We start from the raw sequence: 23,739 nt of genomic DNA, 5'->3' as shown, positions 1-23,739 counted from the left end.
TCCCCATCTCTGCGCAGTCCTCGGGAGCGGGAGGACGAAGTCCCCGCGCCGGCTGCGGGTGACCCCGGGCTGTTGGCGGAGGGCACCTTTGGCCTGGGGACGCGGAGTCGGTGCCTCTGACCCCTCTTCCCTTCTCCCCAGGGGCACTCAACAGCCCCTGTCCCCCAGCGCTCGTCCCTCCCAGCTCTCCCAGGATTTTGGCCCCGCTGTGGCAGCGTGTTCATACCCCCACAGCCTGGCTGTCCCTGTCTTTGTCACCAAAACCCCACAGCAGGACGGAGCTGGTGTGTGACAACGCCAAACACGGTGTCCTGGGGACAGGAGGATGAGGACAGAGCCGGCGGCTTCTCCCTCCCCCTCGGGGCGGTTTGTTTGTCCCTGCGGGGTGGGGACAAGGGTGGGGACCTGGCCCTGGCCCCGCCAGCACAGCAAAGCCCGGCCAGGCCATGATCTGGCCAGCCTGGGGCCAGTGAATTTGGCCTCATCAGGCCCAGCCGCTGCCATGGGGACAGTGACGGGTCCCCCCCAGACCCCCGACCCCGGGGGACACTACCAGTTCCGTGTCATCGTGCTGGGGGACGCGGCCGTGGGGAAGTCGTCGTTGCTGCGGTGCTTTGTGGAGGGTCCGGGCGGGGGGTCCGGGGGGGCGGCCGGCTCCTGCCCCACCGTCGGCGTGGAGTTTTACAGCCGCACCGTCCCGCTGCCGCCCGCCGGCAGGGCCAAGCTGCAGCTCTGGGACACGGCCGGCCAGGAGAGGTTCAGGTGAGGTGGGGACGACGACAGGGAGAGGGACACAGCCCCCAGGTGGGACCCCAGCACCCAGCTGACGCGTCCCCCCCACCCCAGGGTGGGTGTTCGGGGCCAGGCAGCGATGGCTCGCTGGGACGGTGACGCTTTAGGGGCTGTTGAGACGTTGTGCTGAGCTTGCAGCGAAGCTGGAGCTGGTTTTGGGGGGGTGGCCAAGGGAGGAGGGCTGGGTGCTGGTCCTGGGGGGCTGGTCCTGGGGGGCCCGTGGGCTGGGGCTGGGTGATTCCCTTCCTGATTGCATCAGGCCACAGCTCCTGGGAGCGTGAAAGAGGCTCAAACAGGGCGCGATGGGCTGAAGGGCCGGGTGCTGCGGCTGGAGCGAGGGGTCCCACTCTGCCCCCGTCCCCAGGAGGTTTTTGGGGGGCCCTGGAGTTGGTCTGGGAGTGCCCCATGTCTGCCCCATAGGCACCCACCCCTGGGTGCTTGCCCCATCCCCACTGCACCCCAGGTTGTGGGGGGAAAGGACGGACCCCCGAGCCCTGGGAAAACCCCACAGGTCTCCAGAGCCCCCCCAGTCTTGGGGGGGGGGGGGGAAAGCTGAACAAAAAAGGGGTTCAAATGGTCCAGGCAGGTCTCCCTGCTTCTGAGGACCCATCTGGGACCCAAAAATCGCCCCCCCAGGGAAGTGGGTGCAGGGGCTGGCGGGTGTCGGGGTGTCCCCCTCGAACCCCGCGGTGTGCCCAGGTCCATCACCAGATCCTTCTACCGGAGCGCGGCGGGGGTGCTGCTGGTGTTCGACCTCACCAACCGCGCGTCCTTCGAGCACGTCCCCGAGTGGTACCGCGAGGCCGCGGGGGACCGGCCCCCCGCTTTCGTCCTGGTGGGACACAAGTGTGACCTGGCGGCCGAGCGGGCCGTGTCGGCGGAGGAGGCCGGGCACCTGGCCGCCACCTTGGGCATGGCCTTCGTGGAGACCTCGGCCCGCAGCAACCTCAACGTGGAGCTGGTCTTCCAGACGCTGGCGGGGGGCATCCAGCGGGCGCTGGGCCAGGGGGGTCTCGCCCTTCATCAGGGCTGCGATGGCGTCAGGCTCATCCCCAGCCAGAGCCACCGCCGGCCCTCGGCACCGGGGGAGCCCCGGGAGCGCTGCCAGTGCTGATGGGGACAGTGGGGACACGGGACCTTCCACCCATGGGGATGTTTCCCTCCCCACCCAGTGCCCTTGGGCAACGCGTAGGGTGGGGGGCTGCGTCCCTACCCAGGCTGGAGTTTATATCAAGCCTTAATTTGGGGGGGTTTGAAAAAATATTAGTGTTTTTAATAAACCTGAGGGTTTTCTACACCAAATAAAGGTTATTCTGTGTGTAGGACCCCTGGCAGGGCCACAGGGCCACATGTCACCCCCCTCGTGACATGGGGGGTGCTCTGCTTGGGGGGGGATGCTCTGCTTTGGGGGGTCTCTGGTGGGCTAACACCCCCCCTGCCATGTCTGCACGTGGCCGTGTCGCTTGAGGGACCTCCTGTCCCAGGGCCACCCCTTGGGAAAATGGGACCAGGCGCCTCTCAAGTGCTTCCAGTTGGATGGAGTCAAGATCAAGGGGCTCCAAAGGGGCCACCCAGCACCCATGGCGGGGCGGGAACGCCTCCTGGGTGGAGGAGCTGAGGCGCCCGGCGCTGCCTGCCCCAACACGCTCCCGGCAGACGGCGGAGGCCTCCATGGAGCCGCGGTGGCAATACCAGTTCCGGGTGATCATGTTGGGGGACTCGACGGTGGGGAAGTCCTCGCTGCTGCGGCGTTACACCGAGGGCGTCTTCTTGGACGCCGTCAACCAGACGGTGGGGGTGGATTTCTACGTGCAGTTCGTGGAGCTGGAGCCGGGGCTGAGGGTGAAGCTGCAGTTCTGGGATACAGCCGGGCAGGAGCGGTTCAGGTGGGTCCGGCTCCGGCCACGGCGTGGAGGAGGGTGATGGAGCTGGGGAGGTCCTGGGAGTGAGGTGCCCCCCCTGGGTTTGGGGTGATGGAGCTGGGGATGTCCCAGGAGTGAGGTGTTCCCCCCTGGGTTTCGGGTGCTGGTGGGATTTTGTGATCCCATTCCCAGGGAGGTCCTCAGTACAGCCGTGTCCCCACCGGTCCCCTTGCTGGGGGGAGCCCCATGGGTGAGGAACCACGCTGCCCAGCACCGGGCAGGCTGCAGGCACCAAGACGAGCCAAAGCCAAGTGCGTTCCCCAGGGAAAGGAGCCCTTGGGGTTGCCTTGTAAACCCTGGCTCCAGCTCCAAAGGGGGTACAAGACCCCCCAAGCACCCCTCTGCCCCAGCCACAGAGGGGGAAGCTCTGGGAAGAGGCTGGGAGCCCACGGGGAGCTGGGCAAAGCGGCTGCCTCAGCTCGACTGCCAGGAGCCTTCACAGCTCACTGCTGGGGATGGGAGAGCTGGAGGGGACATGGCTGCAGGGGACAGGAGAGCTGGAGGGGACACGGCTGCGGGGGACAGGAGAGCTCCAGGACAGTGACTCCAGGGGATGGGAGAGCTCAGGGGCTGTGGCTGCAGGGGACGGATGAGCTTTGATGGCCGAGCTGCCTGTGATACAGCAAAAGGGACAATGCTCCTCGCTGTGACAGTGACGTGGGAGCCGTGTGCCGGTCGCAGGGGGCAGGACGTGGCTGGGGCTGCTCCGCAGCAGGGGAGATGCTGCCCAAGGTGGCCCAGGGCAGCCCTGGGAGCTCCTCACCTCGTTTCTCTCCGCGTCCCAGGTCCGTGACTCGCTCCTACTACCGCAACTCGGCAGGGGGGATGCTGCTCTTCGACCTCACCAACCGCGCGTCCTTCGAGAGCGTCCGGCAGTGGCACCGGGAGGTGACGGACACGGTGCAGCCCTTCCGCATCGTCTTCTTGCTGGTGGGGCACAAGAGTGACCTGGCAGGGCAGCGGCGGGTGGGCAGGAAGGAGGCGGAGAAGCTGGCAGCCTCGCTGGGGGTGCAGTACGTCGAGACCTCGGCCAAGGACGCCAGTAACGTGGTCCAGGCTTTCCAGATGTTGACCTTGGCCATCTACCAGGCGCTGCAAACGGGGCGGCTGGCTGCCAGCGAGGCGTGGGACGGGGTGAAGAGCAGCGTCCCACTGCCGGCGCCGCTCAAGGCTCGGGCGCCGGAGAAGGAAGAGAAAAGAAAGAGATGCTCGTGCTAGAGCTGGGGACACTGGCAGCCCGTCCCGGCGGGGCTGGGACACGCGGGGCTCTGCCCACCCTGATGCACAGGGATGGGGCAGGGGGTGCAGGCAGGAGCAGCGAGCGGCTGCAGGGGCGCATTAAACACCCCCTGTTCACCCCTCTGCCTGCCCGTGTTTTCCTGTGGAAGGGGACGCAGCCAGCGCTGAAGCTGCCCGAGGGGAGGGTGACGTCCCCAGGCAGGATGGGGCAGCAGCCTGCAGACGGGCGGCTGTCACCCCCGTTCCCCTATTCTCTCTCCAAACCCCCTCCTACGAGGCTGTCCCCAGCCCCCAGAGAGGACCCGCAGGTCCCGCCGGCACCCTAGGTCCCACCCCAGGTCGGTGCTGATCTGAAACCCCTTTCCCTGCCCGACCCATGCCCTCAGAGCTGGTCTCCTCCGCACTGGGGAGGCCAAGGTGGGCTGGTTCCTACAGCAGCTCCTCCCGGGCACCCCAAGCAGCCGGTGGCAACTCCACGTACCCCCGGGCAGAGCCGAGCACGGCTGCGGTGCAGAACAGCTTCCCTCTGCCCCGAGCGCCCGTCAGACTGGCCTCGCTGAGCGGCTGCGTGGGGTTAGCGCATGCCCCAGCCTCCTTCGGTGGCACTTACTGGAGGAGGGAGCCCGTACTGGTTCCTGAATTATTCCAGCCGAGGCGGTTCCCCCCGTAGGGAGCGGGAGGCCGAGGGTGCCAGCAGCGAGCTGGGCAGGGAGGACGGGCCCTGCTCCTGCCCCGTTGTGCAGGGTTTGCAGAGCTCCCTCTTCACCACGACCAACGGCACCTGCGGCTTCTCTGGTGAAGCCTGAGCAGAGCAGGCAGGAGCAGGCAGAGACGTGGCCTTTCTTTACATCCCAGGCACAAGAACCAGGATCACCCTTGATTTCTTGTCCTCAGTCACCATGTCCCACTCCTAACAGTCCAAATATCCAAGCAATGGGCAAACGACTCACCCTGGGCTGGCCGTGAGGAGGGGATGGCGCCTGCCCGGCCCGATCAGCGTGGCAGAGGCCAGCCAAATCCTTCTGCTCCCTCTAAAGCCCAGGGCAGGAGATCTCTTACCAGAAAAGCACCAGAGGCAGAAACCAGGCAACGTGGAGGCTGCCCGTTTCACCGGCGATGCCCCCGCATGCCGTTTGAAGAGCACGAGCCTGTGCCGTGGGTTTAGATTAATAATTTCTTTATTCATGTAAAACAAACGCAAGTATTTATATAAACACTGACATTACAAAGTACTGGAGCAGACAGGGGCAGGAAGGAGGAAACAAAAAAACCTCTACAGATGCTTCTAATACTGTCCCACACACAATCAAATGCTCTGTTCCTCGGGTAATCACTTACACGACAGATCACTTGTAAGTCACAAATAAAAAGTCTTTGTCTTGAGCTACGTCGCGCTCTCAGCGGGAACGAGGAAAGGGGCGTAGCCTGGTTTTGGCGGATCTCTTCATAAAGTCAAGGTATTGCTGCACCGTTAATAAAAAATATATGCTTCTCTGTAAAGCATTAAAAAAAATATCCCATGGATGGCATTGCGGAGCCTGCAGTGGAGAGGCAGATACCTCAGGACGCACCGGCGGCGTCTCCCAGCTCTTCCCGGGGTTATTTCTTGGTGGTTTTACGAATCAGTGCCATTCTCTGGAACAAGAAAGAGAGAAACGTGTGGGAAGCCGAACGTCTCCAAGGAGGTTACAGCGAAACAACCTGTAGCCGTGCAGGAAGAAGATAGCCCAGGTTCTCTGAGGACACTGCCTGACTTGTTTCCACACAGGTCTTTCAAGTCTGTTTGAATCTTAATGGGGTCTCAAGTTGGAGCCAGAAGAAAAGAAAAGCGTCTGTGCTCCTCTCCTCACTACGAGTAAAGTACCGACGCCCGCGAGGGGCAACGGGATTAAAAAGCACATGGATCAAAGCCCACTTCAAGGCCTCCTCTCTCGGTGACCAGCAGTCGCTGCGGGATGCGGTACCACCCGTGAACCCCAGCGGTTCCTGCAGGACAGCTCCTCCCCGGCCCTGACTTAAAAAGTAATGGCCAAATTCAGTTAAAGCAAAATTAAAGGGGAAAACCCAGAGCTGCTCAGCTGAAATCCCAGGACAACGCTGTGCCCTCTGCTCCCCTCCGGCATTCAGGCTTTTTGCAGCTATTTTAAATTCTTACAGTGGCGAGCGGCCGAGTCCTGACCCCGACACACAGACACAGGAGGTGCCGTACATGGCTCACAAAATACCCGAGCGCAGCGTTGGGCTGCAGCCACGAAACGGCCCCAGGAACTCGAGCCACAGCCTGAGAGCCCCGTGGTTCACCTGGAGCATCCAGGCTCCTGAAGCAGTTCGAGGGGCTACACAAGCGTTTAACCCCCCCATGCCTGGGTGTGGGTTTTCTAGTGAACCAGAGGAGTTCGCAGCGTGTTTTTGGTCCTTTCTGTGCAAAGATGGAGCACACAATGTGTAAGGGGGCAGCTGATAACTCCTGTCTGCAGCTCTCCGCTGTTTTTCACCCCTTCCAAGCCGGGCTGCCCTTCAGACAGCGAGTACTGCTGCTTCTCCCAGGGCACAGCCAGCATCGCACCACCACAGGACAGCCCGAGCAACCTCATTCCTTTCTGCACAAAGAGTTTGGAAGTTATTTCAAGTCCAAACCACTCAGAAGAGGCTACAAATTCACATCATGCCACGAGTCCAAGACCACCCTCCCCATATCAGGCTTCTACCACGTGATCCTCAGTGTTACTGAGGGCTCCTTACCTGTTTGTGAGCTTCTGTAGTGCAGGCTTTTTTGTAGGGCCTGATTTCTTCAGAACCAAAACCCGGGATCCACATGTTCCACTGCCGCTCTGGAAGAGAAAGCGCAGGTCAGCACGCTCTACCCCAAGCGCCCACCGCAAGAGCAGCCTCCTCATCACCAACACGCCTGGAGCCGGTGCTAGGGTCGTGCTGGTGACCCACGTACCAGCTAGAAAAGCTTCACAAGAGCAGAGTAGCAGAGGGCTGCACAGCTTTAAACATGGTAAAGATGCAGTCCCTGTGCTGGGGACCTTCCAACACAGGCTGCGGGACAGCTACAAGCTGCACAACTGCAAAATCTGGAGAGGGGATGGCTCGGGGCAGACATCTCCTTCCTCCCCTGGTTATTGAGGCATTATTAAGTCGCAGTGAATGTGTAGCTACTCACAGGTTTCCACCCCAACACCACAGCCGTGCCCTGACTGAAGGACGTGCGCCCAGCTCTCAGCTGAGGGGAAATAAATTACTCACCGAGATGCAACTGGACATCTTTGACTTCCAGGGTGTTCGATTTGCGGTGCCGCGCCAGCTGGCAGGCAGCCGTCACCACGCTCTCTATGAAATCGTCCGCGATCTGCAGCAGCATCTGCAGCACAACAAGGACAACAACTGGTCTCAGCAGCACCGAGCAGCTGAAACGAAGTGGAAAGCATGAAAATGAACCCGCAGAAGCTGCTGCTTCAAAGGTGTTTGCTACAATCACTGTGTTAAAACTCTTCTCGACAGTGGGACGCGGAAAACGGACACGGATGGCTGAAGGCTGCAGCAAACATGAGAATACAGAGGTGTAAAATGAAGCAACCCTCCCTGCCCCGGACAAAGGGCCACTGGTCCATGCAAATTCTTTCTGCAGCCCCTGCCACGGGTTGGTACTTACTTCCTCCACATCTTCATCCAGCTGCTCGTTCGGATCCACCTCACGCACCAGATCCTGCAATTTCTTCTTGGTTAAAACCTGAGCGCGGGGGAGAAGAGGAACAATTTACTGCTTTACTTTAGGAAAGCAGCTGCCCACAGCACAGCTACAGCCTTCTTCCCCAGGTAACCCCCCTAAGGCCCAAGTCAGACGTTGACACAGCGTTATCAGCTCAGGAATGGCAGAGATAAGAAATCTCAGGTGTTAAGGAGTCATTTCCAAGCACCAGTGGTTGCTCTGAACAGAAAAGTGGAACGCAGCAGGCCAGGGTAAATAAGTCTCCTGCACTAAACTGGCACTAAAATGCCACTGGGTGAAGCAACACTGCCGGCAAGAGGGGACAAAGGCAAAACTAGAAGGCTTAAGAGGCAGACAGCAAGCACAAGCAACGTATCAGTGACTAAATTTGTGTTCAGGGCACAAAGAAATATTTCCATGGCTCTAAAGCTTATCACCTTCAGTGTTTCAAATGGAAAACAGAGAGATAGGCAAGTGCTGGGTTATTCCAGGGCAGAAGGCAGCACCCTCTCAGCCCCAACACGGCAGGGAGCAGACGTTTTACTGCTGCTGAACAACAGCAGGACACTAAAGTCTTAGAGAACATGGATGAAGGTTATCAGCACTGATCTGTCAGCCTGGTCAGGTGAACCAGACACACGTGGGAAATCCCTGGTTCCCTCACCCCAAGGGTGGAACCGCCATGCGTGTGTTTGTGCCAGGGGACTAGCACACTTCCCAGAGAGGTCACGGTGCCTGTGAAGCCCGCAGGGAGATCAGGGTGTGCTCCCAGAGCGTTTGCCGGGCAGCAGCGGATTTTATGCATGCCAAAGACTCCACACCACAACCAGTCAGCACCTCCTGCCAGCCACGCTGCCTCTCACACCACCCCAGGAAGATACAAACCTGCACTTTTATTTCTCCCCTCTAAACCACACTTAAAAAGAATTTCCCAATCACACCCCCAGTATACATTTTCCTGAAAAAACCTCTACACCTCCAGCATCCACACCCCATCCAGCCTTGGAGGGAAGAAATACATGAAGAAGTTTGCTCACTCAGTGATACTTTAATAGACATTAAGTTTTTGCCAGTAGTTTAAGGAAGGAGAAGAATTAAGGCACAGGCAGGTCTGAGCATCTCCCCCATTGTCCTAAAGTCAGGGATGAAATTACCTGGTTGCTTTCAGGACTGAGCCGCCCTCCTGCACCCGGCGTCCCTGGCATCTTTGCCACGGTGGTGCTGTTGGCCATGGAGCTCTGTGGGGGAGTGCTGGCTGGTTCTGGCTTTATGGAGGAGAAGTTGGAGAGGTTGATCAAGGTAGAAGGGCCAAACTGGTTCATAATCTGTTGGGCTTTAGCTTTTAGATCATAAAGCTTATCTAGGTCCTGCTTCTTCTTGGGGTTGTGGGGACCCAAACCAATCAACTGGAAAAGGAAACGAAAGTCACAGTTAGTGAACAGAGAAGGAATTCAATGGGGTGATCACGTCTTTGTGCAGAGTAAACCGCAGCGTCCTGATGGGACCCAGAGGTTTACAGAAGATCGTGTCCCTCTGGACACAGCAAGAAGGGAGGAGCAATGTTTAGAAGAAGAGAAAACATTCCCTGGTATAGGAGAAATGAAGTTTGCCACGAGGAGCACAGGGGCTGCACGCAGCGTGCTCACAAGAGGCGGCAGCTCTGCAAGTGGCACTGACCCACCTGCTTGTTCCTAGGGCTGAATCTACGTGTCTACCCCTCGGTCAGGGCCTTTCCGAACACATTTCACTCAGAGCACAAACAGCTTCAAGGAAGAGACCATGCAAAGAAGATTTAATTAAAAGACATGGCTTGCTCCCGCGGCAGCAACACAGGGGAGTGGCAAGCACAGCGTTCGAGCCTTCATCTCCACGGTCCGTGCGCCTGAGAAGACGACAGGGTCCAGGCTCCCTCGGGTGTCTGCCACAGGGTGAAGGTCTCGTTTTCGGCAACAGCACACTTCAAGCCTGACCCGTGGTGATTCCTCGATGAGGGCTTGACAACGTAGGGCTGTTTTTCGGTTCTGAGAGCACAAGTCTGGGTACTCAGAGGTAACGTGACGGAGAAACACACGCACACCCACACCTTCGATTTGCTCTTCCCACACCGGGCACCCGACAGCCACAGTAAATGAAGACAGATTTACCGAGCTGCTAATGGTGAACCAGAAGTGGGTTGCGGTGGCTGAACTGGTTACTCATATCTTCCAGGTTCACCCTTTGGTGCCTGAAGTTCTGCAGGTTATTGGCCGCTGAGCTAACACACAGACTGACTGGCAACTACCAAAGTTCATGGCTGGAAGGCTCTAAAATCCAGGCTCAGCGAAGCTCTGCTCTGTCCTCACTGCTCCGTGAAAGGAAACTCATCCAAACCCTGGGCCTTCCAGCCCCACAGCGGTGTGGGCAGCAGTGACAGGTCTGTCACGTGAAATGAGCATTTAACGAACGGTTTGATGTAAAAGACCCTGGACAGTGGCTGCAGCAGCTGCTGTTGGGCCCAGAGATGGGCGAGAAGCAGCCGCCGAGAGCAGACCCCTTCTCTGAAAAGCCCGTGCCTTTCAGGGTGAGCTGACTTACGAGAGAAGAGAGTTTGTTTAAACAGCTTTACAGCACGTTCGCATCCAAAGCGATGACCGGAGCGTCTGCTACCTGAGCTACAAACACGTTTTCCCCTCATCAGGGCAAGCTCTGTTAGTTTGGATTAATTCATACCAAAACACAAAGCAGAAATCACACCAGAGTACTTAGAAGCGGCTGCTTTAGTGCTTCATTCCAAGGCACACTCATGCACCGCGGCCCACACGGACACGGAACCCTTGTAGGAGAATTTATATCCAAGACAACATTTCTGTAGCGCCCTCAGCAAGTTCCTAGCTCAATTTTAACTCCTTAACGATGGAAAACAGTTACATTCACACCCTAAAACCCCTCAAGATGGCATTTCTGGATGCAGAGCTCAGCACAAGACCAGGAGAGACTTCACTGTGCTAGGCTTGGTTTTAGCTTAGGCTGATCTCAGGCTGCTCACACCCCTGTTTACAAATCCACAAAGCAGGAATTCCTACCCACCATGCAGGGGAGAAAGCTCTGAAATCCTCAGGCAGAAGGCACTTTATTAGCATAAAGTCGTTTTGTCCATTTATTGGCAGATCTTATCGCATCCCTTTGCGGGCCGTTAAGATCAGCAAACCCAAAACTAACGGGCTGCACAGATTGCCAGGCCAAATCCCAGATTGCCAGGCCAAATCCCAGATTGCCAGGCCAAATCCCAGATTGCCAGGCCAAATCCCGCATGCCGGCCCCGGGGCAAGCCCCAACGCTTTACTTACAGCTATCTGAGTGTCTAGATCTTTAATTACATCAGCCACCGCTGTGGGGCCAGCGAACGGAGAGGCCATTTTCCAAAGCCTTCCCAGTAGGTCAGCAGTCAGCGTGAACCTACTCTCGCTTCCTCCTCTTCCACATAACTCTCGTTCCTACAGGAACACCAGATATTTTTTGTATCACCCATTCTATCGTGAGATCGCGAGAGGAAACGGTTTCACTCAAGAGAGCACGTGTTGTCCTCGCTACGGCACGTGAGGATTTATCTATCAGAAGATATTACACAACCGTGAGCAGTTTGTGAGCGTACGCTGCTGCAGAAGACGAGAAAACTCCCAGGATCCTGAAGCTGGAGTAGAAATTTGGCCAGATTTCACGTTTCTGTTGGAAATCAAAGTATCTTGGTATCCACCATCAGCCGCGACGTGCAGGTGAGCCCACACCTCTGCAACAGCAGCTTCCCTCCGCAGCAGCAACGGGTCTGGTGGTCGTAATTAGCACCACCGACCCGTTGGACCTCATTAGCATTGACAGCCACGGGGTTACAGCTGTAATTAAAGTCTACATTAAAGCCGAACAAACCTTCGGTGCACTCCTTGGGGTCCTCGGGCAGGGGGCTCCCACCTCCATTACAACATAACGATTTTCACCAAATATTGAAGTAGGTTTGCAAAGGACTGTACGGTCCAGGTGTCTCTTTATTGTCATCAGAGAAAATTGGGCAAGTTCTTGGTTTTTTGCTTTAGTTATTATAAATGTGAGACAAAGTCCTCCCTTACGCTGCTGGAGGAAGCACCTGCTACAAGCCCTTACCCATAATGTGCACTAGCTAAAAGGGAACGAATAAGAAAATCTATTTTTTCCCCCCAGATACGTTTTTTATATGCCGAAGGGTAACTCAACCCTCCCTCCTCCCCGACGCACAGCTTCCAGCTCGCGTTCTGCCCCCGGAGCACCGACACTTGGCATCCAGGGAGGCGATGGCTCCACGCACGCCGCTCCCTGAGCTTTGCTTCCAGCATCGTCCCAGCCACCAGCTTAAAGAGGTCACCAGCCCCACGACTACCCACTGGGAACACCATTACGGGACGGAACAAAACCTGCCCCGAGCAAAACGCTTCCACCGGCTGCCCGGGAGCAGTGGTCAAAGCCACCGGGAAGAGCCACCACGGTCACCGGCAGCCACCCAGAGCCGACACGGGCCCACACCGGGCTGAACGCCGCCTGTCAGGGCGGCGGGGGTCGCCCCTCAGGCCCCGGGACCGCCCCCCCGGCTGCTGACCGCCACACGGGCGGGGGTTTGAACACCGGCTGCAGGCCCGACCCGGGGAGCGGCGGGGCACAGCCTGCCGTGCCCACCCCTGGGCCCCTCCGTATTTCAGGCTGTAAAAACCGGTGTAAAGCAGCCGGAGCCTCCCGCCAGTAGGGGAAGGACCCCCCCCGAGCGCCGCCCCCGCCGCCCCGTACCTCCCCATGGCCCGCGGGAGCACCGAGGCACCGCCGCCGCCTCCGCTCCCTCCGCCTCCGCTCCCTCCGCCGCGCACCCCGAGCCCTTCCGGGGGCAGCGCCCGCCGTCACCTGGAAACGCTTGGCCAGCGCCGACCAATCGGGAGGGAGCCTGGCTGCGCATGCGCGCACCTGCGCCCGCCAAAGGCGCCCCCTCGGTGAAGGCGGGCGGAGAGATGCCCCAGCATGCCCCGCGCGATTTGCATATCACTTAGGGCCCAGCGAGGCGGAGAAAGGGCGGTTTAACGTTGGGAAAAGGCAAAAATGGCGGAAAAGTCAGTGGATTGTGGGGAGAAAGAGAAAAGGAATAGGAATCCTGGCGCTGTTTGTCGTACGGGACGCGGGCCTCTCCGTGATCTAGGAGGTACTCCAGCGCTTTCCCGTGTCGGCGGGGCGAGAGCGGAGCTTTAAAAAGGGCTTCTACCGTGTGTGGTACGGGGGGGGCCGCGCGCTCGCCCCCGCGGAATCGACATCAAGAGATTTCGGAAGCACAATTTTTGTGAGGGGGGGTCGCTGGTAACCGCCTGTTCCGGCGCCCCGGCAGGAGTCAATGGTAGAGAGTAACGGAGAGTGGAGCTGCGCGGGCAGCTGAGGCGGAGAGAGGCCGGAGCAGACACCGAGCGAGGCGCAGTCGGCGGGAGCAGCTGAGGCGGAGAGAGGCCGAAGCAGAGACCGAGCGAGGCGCAGTCGGCGGGAGCAGCTAATAAGTGTTTTTATATATATAAACATATTTAAATAGGATTGTTCTTAAAAAAGACCCCAACGACCCCCGCGGAAAGTTCACGTCCGGAACGCGGCATCCCCCGGACAGTGCCGCGGGCCTCCCCCTCCTCACAACGCCTCGTGGTACACGTGTGACAGGGGGCAGCCCCCCAGCTGGAAGCGGGATCCCTCCGGAGAGGGGACATCGCCACCGGGGCTGGCAGTCCGCTCCGCCCGGGGGGCCGTGCAGACCCCCTGCCCCGCAGGCAGCTCCCCAGGCCGTGAGGTGGGTGCGTCGTACCGCGCTGGGGGTGAGCACGAGGTGCTGGGGGTGCCGCAGGGGTTCCGCTGGGTGCCGGTGGGCTCGGGCTCGCTGAACGGCATGGCGTACTCGGGCTCGGGCGGCAGCGGCTCCGCGTACTCGTGGTATGTTCCCGGTGTGTCGTAGTGGCTCAGGACCAGCGGCAGCGTGTAGCCCTCGTCCAGGAGCGGCTTGAAGGTGGAGGAGCCTGTCTGGCTGCTGGGGCTCACCTGCACCAGGTCCGGCTCGGCGTATTCTGCAACAGGGGTGCCAGGCTCTGAGCTGGGGACTGCGGGGGACTGTCCCCCAGATGTGGCTGGGCTGGGGGCACCCGTGGGTGGAAAAAAATGGACATCTGGACCCCCAGGGCTGGGAAAAGCTGGGCAGATGTGTGCTAAAACCCAGCCGGGGCAGGACACCCACCCCATGGGAATGGGCACACCCCTCTGCCTCAGCAAAGAGCGGGGCTCCTGGGGCCCTCCAGCCACCTTCCCGTGCCCAACCCTGTGTCTGAGGTGGAATAATAATAAAAATAATGATAAATAATAAGCCCTGCCAGGATCTCTCTTTTGCACAGGACTGTGATGGAGGACAGGGGTTGGACCAGAGTGGTGCTGGGGTGGGAATGGACACCCCAGGGTGCAGTGGGGGAGACACCACTCCGGCTCAGGGCTGAGGGACCCATTTGCGTTCCGATGTCCCCGTTACCTGGCGAATGGGTCTGGCTGAGGTCCCCCGACACAGCTGCCGTGGGGAAGGAGGCCAGCGCGGAGCCGGGGGGCGGCAGGCTCTGCAGGGAGCACACCTGCCTCGACTCCAGATTGGGGTACCCTGCGCAGAGAGCAGAAACCCCTCGTTGTCACACGCCAGCCCTCAGGTCCCCTTGGGGACAGGCAGCGTAGTGCCTGGGGGCAGACTGGTGCCCCTGGGGGTGGGACGGCTCAGTAGCATGGGTGAAACCAGCCGCACCCCTCCTGAACCGGGCCCCGAGGCACAGCAGGACCCCGGGGAGGGGCTGGGGAGCCTTTACCTTTCATGATCCCACAGTTCAGCTCTGCGGCCGGCTTCCTGCCAAGGGGAGAGCGAGATGGGGCTGAGGGGTCCCGGCCACCCCGTGTCCACCACCAGCCACCTCCACGCACCCGCTGCACAGGGGGCTGCACCCCTCGGTACCCGGCCAGCAGCCCTGTGCTTTGGGGGGGCGATGCCACATCCCCTGGGGCGAAGCACGGGGCAGGATGGGACCCACCTCCTCCTGAGGAAAGCCAGCAGCAGGAGGCTGGAGCAGAGGAGCACAAAGCCACCGATGAGCAGCATCACCAGCAGCGTGGAGCCTGGGGAGGGGGGGCAGCGTCAGCCCCACTGGGTGCCCCATCCCTCCCCTCCACACCCATGGGTGCCAGGAGCCCACCCGGGGCCACCGGAGAAGGAAAATCAATGTGTTGTCACAGGGGGGTGTAAAGCCCGAGTGGGTCTGTCAGTGCCCGGAGCACCCACAAGACAACGCTGCGCCCCAGGGACAGCCCCCCCCCATGGCACCCACCTGCCTTCACCGGGTCCAGGGCGATGCCGGGGATGGGCGTGTGGCTGGCCGGGCGGCTGGTGGGGACGGGGACCTCCTCGGGGACACTGGGCACTGCGGGGCAGAGCGGGAACCGTGAGCGTGGGACCACCACCAGGAGATGGAGATCGCTGGGGACATGTCGGGGCGCGGGGTGAGAGCTCCTACGGGGGGGCTCACCGTAGGGCCGGGGTGCGCGGGCCCGCGCCGGCTGGCAGCCCACCAGGGCCACCTTCAGGGCCACGTGCTGGTGCCAGCTCTGGGGTGTGACACGGATGTAGCGGGCGACGATGGGGGGGATGAAGGCGTTGGAGACCTCCCCGTGGCTGTCGGCGTTTCCTTCAAAGACCTGCCGGAGAAGGTGAAGGGGGTGTCCATGGCCACGTGTCAGGGGGCAGAGGGTCTGTGGCCCCCCCCATTGTCCCCCCCCCCATGCCCACCTTGTCCTCTTGGTCACTGCTGGCTCTGTAGGGTCTCCAGTTCCTCCCGTCGCGGCTGGAGGAGACCCGGTAGGACGTCACGTAGTAGTCGTGCTGCTCCGAGGAGCCCTTCGTGATGATGCCTGTGGGTGCAGACGTGAGCCCGAGGGGGGGCCCTGCTATCAGTCGGGGGGTGCAGGGCTGGGGAAGGGCTCGGGGGGGCCACCCTGTGCCCCCTTGCGTGGGGCAGAGCTTTCCCAGCCAGAATAACCCCCATCTCTGGGACACCAGGGTCCCTGCTGGGAGGGGACTGGGGGGCAGGACATGTCACCCCCCCAGGGGTTCCCTCCAGCCCTGGGAGGGGGTTTGGGTGGCAGATTTGAGTGCGGGACCCCCCGCTCTGCCCCCAGGAGCCGATAACCTCCGGCCCCGGCTGCCAGCCCCGCATTCCTCCCTCCTCCAGCCTCCGGCCGGACAATGTCCCCATTTTCCTCCCCGCGGTCGCCGGCCGCCGCCGCACAAAGGCCCCGCTTTGGGCCGAACAAAAGGCGCTCGCTGGCACCAGATGCGAGAGCATAATATTAACTTGTTCCTCCCAGAAATGGCTGCGGGTGGGGGGTGGAGCAGGGACAGCGGGGACAAAAGGGGAACGTGGGGGAAGCTGGGGGGGTGTTGGTGCTGTCTGCATCCCAGTTTGCACCAGTATAACCACGGCACAAGGAGCTCCAGTGCCTCCTGGGTGTTATGGGAGGGGTTGCAACTGCTCTGGGCCATTTTAGGGGGGTCAGTGAGGCTGGCACCCATGTCACCATGGGGGGGGACAGTGGTCAGGGTGGCATGGGGACAAGGACAGGGTCCGCTGGCCAATGCTCACCTGTGACCTTCCTGCGGGCGCCCAGGTCCAGCTCCAGCCAGGCAGCCTCGGAGCCGGGTTCAGCCGCCCAGGAGTGGCCGTCGGTGCCCAGCGCTGCCCGTTCGGCCACCCAGGCTCGGTCCTGGCCCAGCGCGTCCACCTCGTGCCACCAGGACGAGGCGTTGAAGGCGGCCACCTCCAGCGCATCGCCGCAGGCTGGCAATGGGAGACGGCAGGCTGGGAGCCCGGGACCCCCGGCTGGGTATGGGGTAGGGGTGGCACCGGGTTTGGCAGCCAAAATCATGGCTTAATTTTAAGGGAAATGGGAAAAAATACCTTTGTGGAATATGAGCCGCTTCTCAGAGAGGGATCCCCTGCAGGGAGGGAAGTGGGGGAGCATCAGATGGGGGGGAAAGGGCCCCAGGTGAACAAATCGGGTGGGGTCTCCGAAATCAAGGGGTGGCAGGTCCCCGGTGTCACCACGGATGGGTCCCACGGCCGGGTGTGGGGTCCCCAGCCCCCCCCTTCACCCACCTTTTGGAATGGAGCCCGTTGGCGAAGGCCGACTCGTAGAGCGTGATCCCCTTCTCGCGGGACAGGGCGACCTGCCCGCCCAGCTCGTCCGCGATCACCCCGGCGTGCACGGCCGCCTTGCACAGCACCGAGGTCTGCGGGGAGCCGGGGAGGGGTGAGAGCAGCCCCCCGCCCCGGGGAGGGTGGGCACCCCGTGGGGCACCCCACGGCCAAACCCATCCCCTGCGCTCTGCTGGGGGGTGACGAGCAGCAGCCACGCGTGCTGGGGACCGTCCCCAGCGGGTGCACCCGCGGGTGCTGACCCGTGCAGCGGGGGGAGCCGGGCTCGGCACTTACGTCCCGGTAGCCCTGGCTCGGGTTGCCCCAGATGTCCCCATCGATGCCCTTGCAGCCGGCGGGGCAGTACACACTGAAACACACGGCGAGGAGGGGTCAGGGCTCGCTCCCCTCCACATCCCCCCTGCACACCCGCTTTGCTCCCCCTCCTGCCGCCGTGGCACCCCGAGAGCCCTGGGGCAAGTGCAGCACGAGCACCCGGGAGAGGGATGGGGACGAAGCCAGGGCTGATGGGGACCGAGGCAGGGGACGCCAAAGCAGGGACCCCTCTCAACCCCCGGCCACTCACCTGACGTGCTCCTGGGTGTAGTGGGTGCCTCGAACCAGGCAGGAGACCAGGTCTGCAAGGCAGGGACACCCCAGGGTGAGGGACCCCCACCCGCCCCACAGCACCCACCTCTGCCCCAGGGCACCCTGTCCCAGAGGGGCAGGGAGGGACGGGCCCTCGGTCCCTGCACCCATCGGCCCCATGCCTGCCGCTCTGCCTGATAGTGGGGTCCCAGCTGACCTGGGGGTCCAGGGTGCTGTGGGGGGGTCCCAGCTGGCTGGGTGGCCTGGGGGTCTCCCATGTTGTGCCCCCAGCCAGGGAGAACATGAGTGTTCAGGAAGCTCGAGGTGATGGGAGCCCACCCTGGGGTCAGCGAGGAGCTCCCTCCACCCCTGGCTGCGCCCCCGACCCGTGGGCCTCTGCGTCCCCCCTACCTGGGTGCTGCGAGGTGGCGTAGGACAGGAGGAGGCCTCGTCCTGAGCGGTGGCTGGTGCTGTTGAACAGGACGGTCATGGCGCTGGAGTTTGTCACCAGGAGCGGGGCAACAGGGACGGCGTTCCTGCAGTAGGGCCCTGCCGGCAGGGACGGGGCGTGGAGGGGACTGGGGCACCCTGGGGACAGGCACGGGCACCCAGACCCTGCAGTGTCACCTCCCCTGGCTCAGCCAGGGCCAGGGAGGCTCAGGCATTTGGGCTGTGCTCAGGGTGGTCCGAGCCTCAAGGTGGTCCCAGCCCCAGGGTGGCCCCATGCCAGGGTGGCCCCATGCAGGGTGGCCCCATGCCAGGGTGGTCCCAGCCCCAGGTGGTCCAACCTCAGGGTGACCTCATGCCACGGTGGCCCCATGCCAGGGTGGTCCCAGCCCCAGGGTGGCCCCATCCCCAGAGCAGTTACATCCACGCTACGGGGGGGACCTGGGGCACAGCCCCCCACAGCTCGCCCTGTCCCCACTGTCCCCCCGCAACCACAAGCAGCACCGGGGGGGACGCAGTCCCCAGGCACAGGTGGTTGGAGCTGGACCAGGCTCCCAGGGGACACCCAGAGATGTCCCCCTGTCCCCAAGCAGGGACAGATGGGCTCCCGGCTGGGCAGGGACCCCCCACCGCTTCCCAGACACACGTCCCCCCAGGGCCTCTTCATCCCACCACAGCTGGGACAGCGCGAGTGGCCACCAGCCCTTATCGGGCACTTGCCACCACGTCCCCTGCCACCAGGGCTGGCACGCACGGCACAGCCCCGTGGGACCCCGAAACGGGGGCTGCGTCCCCGTCCCCTCCCCGTCTCCCCTTTCACAGGCGCCGCCGAAGCTGCCTCCTAAATCCGCCCCCGTTTAATCCAAATTAATTTGCAGTCTCCATCTCCCTGATTAAAACTTCGGCTTAGCGGGCAGGCGGGTTCCTTGGGGACATCCCTGGTCCCAGCTGGGGACAAGAGGTGGCCCCAATCCCCAGACTGCCATCACCCCCCTGTGTCCCTCTGTGTCATGTCCATCACCAGGGCCTCAGGCCACCCAGAGATGCTTTGAGCACATGCCATCATCGCCCTGGGGACAGGGAGCTGTGTCCCTGTGTCCCCATGGTGCTGGCAGTGAAACCCTCCCCGGCAGGGTCATGTTGTGCCTCAGTTTCCCCACCCCCACCCGCACCCTCACCCCGCCTCGGTCATATTTAACCCAGAGGCTGAGCCCAGGGGACGTGGGACACGTGTGTGTGCAGGGATGTCACAGGGTCACAGACATGATGGACGGGGGCTCTGTGTGATATGCAAATGACATGCAAATAACACTCATGCACACATTCCCCACTTGCTGCCAGATGCCAGCGCTGATGCTGCCATATCTGGCACGGTGCCCACCCGGCGAGCGGCTCTGGAGACCCCCTGGGTGCTGGGGACCCCTCAGCTGAGCCACGGGCCGGAGGCTGCCGCCCCCGCGGGGACCCCGGCGTGTCCCCAGGCGGGATCCGGCCGGGCGCCAGACGCGGGGTCTGAGTCAGCGGGAGGGAGCCCACAGCCCCCCCCGCTCCAGGGCCGCTTCCCGAAAAACATCTGGGACCTCTCAAGGGCCGGCGTCAGCCGCGGGCGAGGGAGCGGGACCCCGGCCCGGCCCCACGTCACCCCCCGCCCGCTGGCACGCACGGCCCCGGCGAAGGCACCCCAAGGGGCCGCGGGAGCCCTGCCACCTCCGCCAGCCCCCGCTGCCCCCGGGAGCATCGGCTGGGGGTCCCCCCTTTCCTGCGTTGCTCTGGGACCCCTCGGCCTGGGCCAGGCGGTCTCTGGCGTCCTGGGAGATGGGGACAAACGTGTCCCCGAGGCCACGGCAGAGGGGATGGGGACCAGGGCCCTCATGTGCTGTCACCCCTCTGGGTACCAACCCACAGAGGGTGAAAACCCTGAAAAACAGGGAAAAATCCCGGCCCCAGGAGCAGTGGCGGATCTAAACTGGCTCCTTTCCACCCCACGTTTCCCGTAGCGTCCCCTGCCCAGCCCCTGCCCCTCACCAGGCCTCGGGGCTGCTCCTCCACCCCACCCCATCAACACCCCAGCCGTTACACTTCCTCGCCCCCCACCCCAGACATCTCCCCCAGCACCCGCCGCGCTCCCGGTGCTGCCAAATCCCTCCAAGACCATTAAATCTCTCCGGGAAAATCCGGGAAGCGCTGGGGCAGCGGCTGGGCGCCCACAGTTAAGTAATCGGCGGCTGCAGCTGGTCCCAGCTGGGTGCCTCCCTGCCCCCCCGGTTTGGCAACAGCCCCCTCCTCGGGTACCCCCCTCCTCGGGTACCCCCCTCCTCAGATACCCCTCTCCTTGGATACCCCCTCCTCAAATACCCCCCGTCCTTGGGTAGCCCCCTCCTTGGATACCCCTGTCCTCAAATATCCTTCTCCCTGGGTATCCCCCTCCTCAAATACTCCCCTCCTCGGGTACCCCCCTCCTTGGGTACCCCCCTCCTCAGATATCCCCCTCCTCGGGTACCCCCATCCTCAGATACCATCCTCTTCAGGTACCCCCCTCCTTTGATATCCCCCTCCTCAAATACTCCCCCCCTCGGGTATCCCCCTCCTCGGGTACCCCCACCCTCAGCTATTCCCGTCCTTGGATAAATCCCTCCTCAGATATCCCCCTCCTCAGGTATCCCCCTCCTCAGGTATCCCCCTCCTTGGATCTCTCTCTCTTTGGGTACCCCCATCCTTAGGTATCCCCCTCCTCAAATACCCCCTGTCCCCAGGTACCCCCCTCCTCAGACATCCCCCTCCCCACGATGAAATCCACTAAAAAGCCGCATTTTCCTGCTCTTCTCCTTATCCAGGACCTCACATAAAGCGATATCACCCCCCCTGCCCCATCTGCACTCCCTCGGCGGGTGCTGCCTCAGTTTCCCCTGGCACCCCCACCCCGTTACCGTAGGCGGTGCCGGCCTGGGGGTCGGTGAGCAGCAGGGAGCTGCGGGCGCAGCGCTCCGAGGGCTCCAGGTCCACGTCCCCGAAGGCCAGGAGGAGGGAGGTGCCCGGGGGGGTGCGCAGGTGCCAGCGGCAGGCGGTGTGGTTGGGGTAGGTGCCCGGGTAGTTCTTGGAGCTGAGGGTGCCACTGTGGAGTGTCAGCAGCGTGTGGCCACAGCCGTCCCCTGCGGAGAGACGGGGTGGGGGGGCTCAGCCAGGGTGCTCCCTGCCTCAGTTTCCCCACTTGGCATGGCCCCCCACCAGGCAGCTGCAGCTCCTTCAAATGTTTTCCTCATTTGAAACATCATTTTTGGTGGCTTTTCTGGCCGCTTTCCCCACTGGGGACAATCCCTGGGGGGACACAGGGACAAAGCTGCCTCAGTTTCCCCCATAGCCACCCAACACAGACCTGCACCTCCAGCTCCCCTCCGTCACCCAGGCCAGAAGGACCCCAGTTTGGGGGCTACAAAAGGATGCAAGGAGGAAATACCCCCCACTCCATGGGGCTGTTCAGCACTGAGCAGCCCCCAGGAACCCCCGCCTGCAGCCTTGACCTTGAAGATGACCTTGGGCAGCTGCATCCCGGGGCAATGCCAGCACCCGCCACAAAAGGGGCTTTTCTCCGGGCTCGCCGCCCCCGGGAACCGGCGAATATCCTGGAAAGTTGAGTTGAAAGCAGCCGCTGTGGGGGATTTCTGGTGGAGCCGGGGCAGGATTGAGGCGTAGGGAAGGGCAGGGAGCAGAAGGAAGCACCGCTCGGCCCCTCTGCATGGGCTGGGGGGTCCATTGTTCACCCCCCCCCGTATCCCCCAAAAGCTGCTGCTCCTGCCAAGCATCACCCCGGCGCAGCCGGAAAGAAAAGCGATGGCGGGGCTGGCTTCGGCCCTGCCTTGGCTGCCCACGCCGTCGCTGGGAGACGGCACAAAGCACCGCCAGGGGACAATCCTGCGGGGATAAAAACCCGGGGGGGGCCGGAGGCAGAAGATGCCAGCCCCCCCCCATCGTGGAGCCCACTCCTGCCCAGCCTGCGGGAAGGGCTGGCGGCCAAACCGGGGGGTTTATCCTGTGAACAGCCCCTGGCAGGGGTGTGGGACCGGGTGACATCCCCGATTTCTCCCCCTGGCTGGGCAGCAGCCCCGGGAAGGATCAGGCCCTCCAGGGCTGTCGGGGGGTCACGGGGTGCAGGCTGGATGGGGGTAACGGCACGGGGCACCCCGAGGATGCCGGGAAAGCGGCTCCCAGAGGGGCTGCTGTGCCGGGGGGAGAGAAATCGGGGGTATTTGGGGGAATTTCTCACAATGAAGGTCGGAGCCATCGGGATCTTCACGGAAAACCCTCTCTGGCTGGGACAGCGTGGCACGGGTGCCCAGGGTGGGGGTCCTGGGTGGACACCCCCCAGCTCCAGCCCCACACTGGTGCATGCGGAGGGGCTGGGGGGGCCCCATCCCGGGAAAAACCCATCCTGGGCAAGGAAACCCTCGGTAAAAGCATCCCAAGCCTGGCCGGCACATGCCGGAGAGAAGCCAAGAGCCGCACACGATTTGGCTCTGAAGATGTTACCAAGGGGCCAGGAACAGTGACGGCAGAGCCATGACTTGTCCCCGGCCACAAGAACGTCCCTCTCCAAAAAAAAATCAGTTGCCAAAAAAATGGGAAGAGTGGATTTCCGCTGGGTGAGGGCGAAGCCGCGGCCGGGCCATCCCTGCGCCGGGGTTTGTTTGTTTTCTCACAGGATACAGGAAAGACACAACAGGGCGATGCTCCGGGAAAAGTCCGGCACGCTGCCGGCGCCGGGAGAGCTGCTGGCCCCGGGAGAGCTGCCGGCCCCGGGAGAGCCGCCCCGCGTCCACCGACGGCCTCGGGATCCGGTGGGAACCCGTTGGGGGATGTCTCCTCAATCACCCGTGGGGTTCTGCCTCCGGTGAGCCCATCCTGGCCCGTGCCTCAGTTTCCCCTCGCTGGGGACGATGCTTTGGATGTCCCGTTCTCGTCTCCTCGCTCGTGGATGGGTTGGGGACGAGCAGCACCGGGGAAAATCGTGTCTCCGGGGTGAGGTTGGGCTGAACGTTCCCTCGGGGCCTTCCTGGACCCCGGTGGGTGCAAATCGCCCCCCCCGGAGTGACGCTGCCGGGGCACCCGGCATCCCCGGGACGGAGCCCACTGCCCGGCTCTCCCGGCTGTTCCCCGGGAGCTCCAGCGATCCTCCTCAACCGGGGCAGAGTCGGCGCCCTGGGGACTAGGGGTTCCCGGGGAAAGCCCTGCGGGAGGGACAGAGCCGATCCCGGGACCCCCGGGGCAGGCGGCACCCTGGTACCGGGAGTGGGGTGGGACAGGGAGAGCTGGGAGACCAGGCGGGTGCGGGACGGGGTGATGCGGGGGTGGTGGAGGCAGCGGGGACCCTGTCCCGGCTCGGTACCGGGGCAAGCGGACCGCGGGGACTCCATCCCGGTTTGGTCCTGGTCTGGGGACAGCAGGGACCCGTCCCGGGTCGGTATCGGGGCAGAAGGGAGCCCGCCTGGTCCCCGACCCGGTCCCCATCCCGGCCCCAGTCCCGCTCCTGGTCCCGGCGCGGCGCATGGCCCATCCCGGCGAGGGAAGGGGACTCCCGGGGGTGCCGGTGCGAACGGGACCCCCGGTGCCGTGTCCCGGTGCGGCGTCCCCCGCCGCCGGTGCCCCGCAATCCGCACTCACCCTCCTGTCCGCCGGCCGGGCGCAGCCCCAGCGGGCCCAGCAGGAGGCAGCGGCGGAGCAGCGCCAGCGCCAGCGCCCCCCGCGCCGCCCCGCCGCCCGCCCGCATCCTCCCGCCGCCGCCGCCGCCGCCGCCACCGCGGCTCCG

General features: G+C 62.7%; 4 protein-coding genes, 1 long non-coding RNA gene and 1 other non-coding gene across 7 annotated transcripts; 4 read left to right on the top strand and 2 right to left on the bottom strand.

Annotated features, from left to right (window-relative positions):
• The first annotated feature begins 502 nt into the window (after positions 1–502).
• Positions 503–1,906, top strand: LOC137673274 (ras-related protein Rab-42-like). Its single transcript, XM_068417987.1, has 2 exons — positions 503–762; positions 1,492–1,906. Exons 1-2 carry the CDS (start codon positions 503–505, stop codon positions 1,904–1,906), a joined length of 675 nt encoding a protein of 224 aa, XP_068274088.1.
• Positions 1,907–2,463: 557 nt separating this feature from the next.
• On the top strand, positions 2,464–3,932 carry LOC137673269 (ras-related protein Rab-39A-like). Its single transcript, XM_068417983.1, has 2 exons — positions 2,464–2,678; positions 3,500–3,932. Exons 1-2 carry the CDS (start codon positions 2,464–2,466, stop codon positions 3,930–3,932), a joined length of 648 nt encoding a protein of 215 aa, XP_068274084.1.
• A 1,181-nt stretch (positions 3,933–5,113) lies between these two features.
• Positions 5,114–12,541, bottom strand: TAF12 (TATA-box binding protein associated factor 12). Of its 2 annotated transcripts, XM_068417838.1 has the most exons (7): positions 12,457–12,540; positions 10,995–11,141; positions 8,823–9,074; positions 7,612–7,689; positions 7,206–7,320; positions 6,696–6,784; positions 5,114–5,588 (listed from the first exon to the last, which is right to left on the bottom strand). In XM_068417838.1, the coding sequence occupies exons 2-7, from the start codon at positions 11,061–11,063 to the stop codon at positions 5,553–5,555; spliced, it is 639 nt and encodes a 212-aa protein (XP_068273939.1). In that variant the 5' UTR covers positions 11,064–11,141; positions 12,457–12,540; the 3' UTR covers positions 5,114–5,552. The 2 variants fall into 2 exon arrangements, with proteins under 2 accessions (XP_068273939.1, XP_068273940.1); XM_068417839.1 differs by lacking the exon at positions 10,995–11,141 and having other exon boundaries at positions 12,457–12,541.
• Positions 12,542–12,650: 109 nt separating this feature from the next.
• On the top strand, positions 12,651–14,047 carry LOC137673319 (uncharacterized). The gene is made up of 2 exons (XR_011049717.1): positions 12,651–13,483; positions 13,646–14,047. It is a non-coding gene; the product is annotated as an uncharacterized lncRNA (long non-coding RNA).
• LOC137673351 (U11 spliceosomal RNA) lies at positions 12,905–13,035 on the top strand. The gene has a single exon (XR_011049725.1). It is a non-coding gene; the product is annotated as a U11 spliceosomal RNA (small nuclear RNA).
• Positions 13,191–23,700, bottom strand: LOC137673318 (discoidin, CUB and LCCL domain-containing protein 1-like). Its single transcript, XM_068418044.1, has 15 exons — positions 23,595–23,700; positions 20,867–21,088; positions 17,904–18,041; positions 17,491–17,542; positions 17,202–17,274; positions 16,866–16,999; positions 16,668–16,705; positions 16,353–16,547; positions 15,500–15,621; positions 15,240–15,408; positions 15,042–15,134; positions 14,748–14,832; positions 14,529–14,566; positions 14,207–14,329; positions 13,191–13,754 (listed from the first exon to the last, which is right to left on the bottom strand). The coding sequence occupies exons 1-15, from the start codon at positions 23,698–23,700 to the stop codon at positions 13,327–13,329; spliced, it is 2,016 nt and encodes a 671-aa protein (XP_068274145.1). The 3' UTR covers positions 13,191–13,326.
• Between the last annotated feature and the right edge of the window lie 39 nt (positions 23,701–23,739).

The sequence above is a fragment of the Nyctibius grandis genome, chromosome 24 (genome assembly GCF_013368605.1).
Source record: "Nyctibius grandis isolate bNycGra1 chromosome 24, bNycGra1.pri, whole genome shotgun sequence".
In the NCBI taxonomy this organism is placed as follows: Eukaryota; Metazoa; Chordata; class Aves; order Nyctibiiformes; family Nyctibiidae; genus Nyctibius; species Nyctibius grandis.
This window is presented reverse-complemented; position numbering and strand designations above follow the sequence as displayed.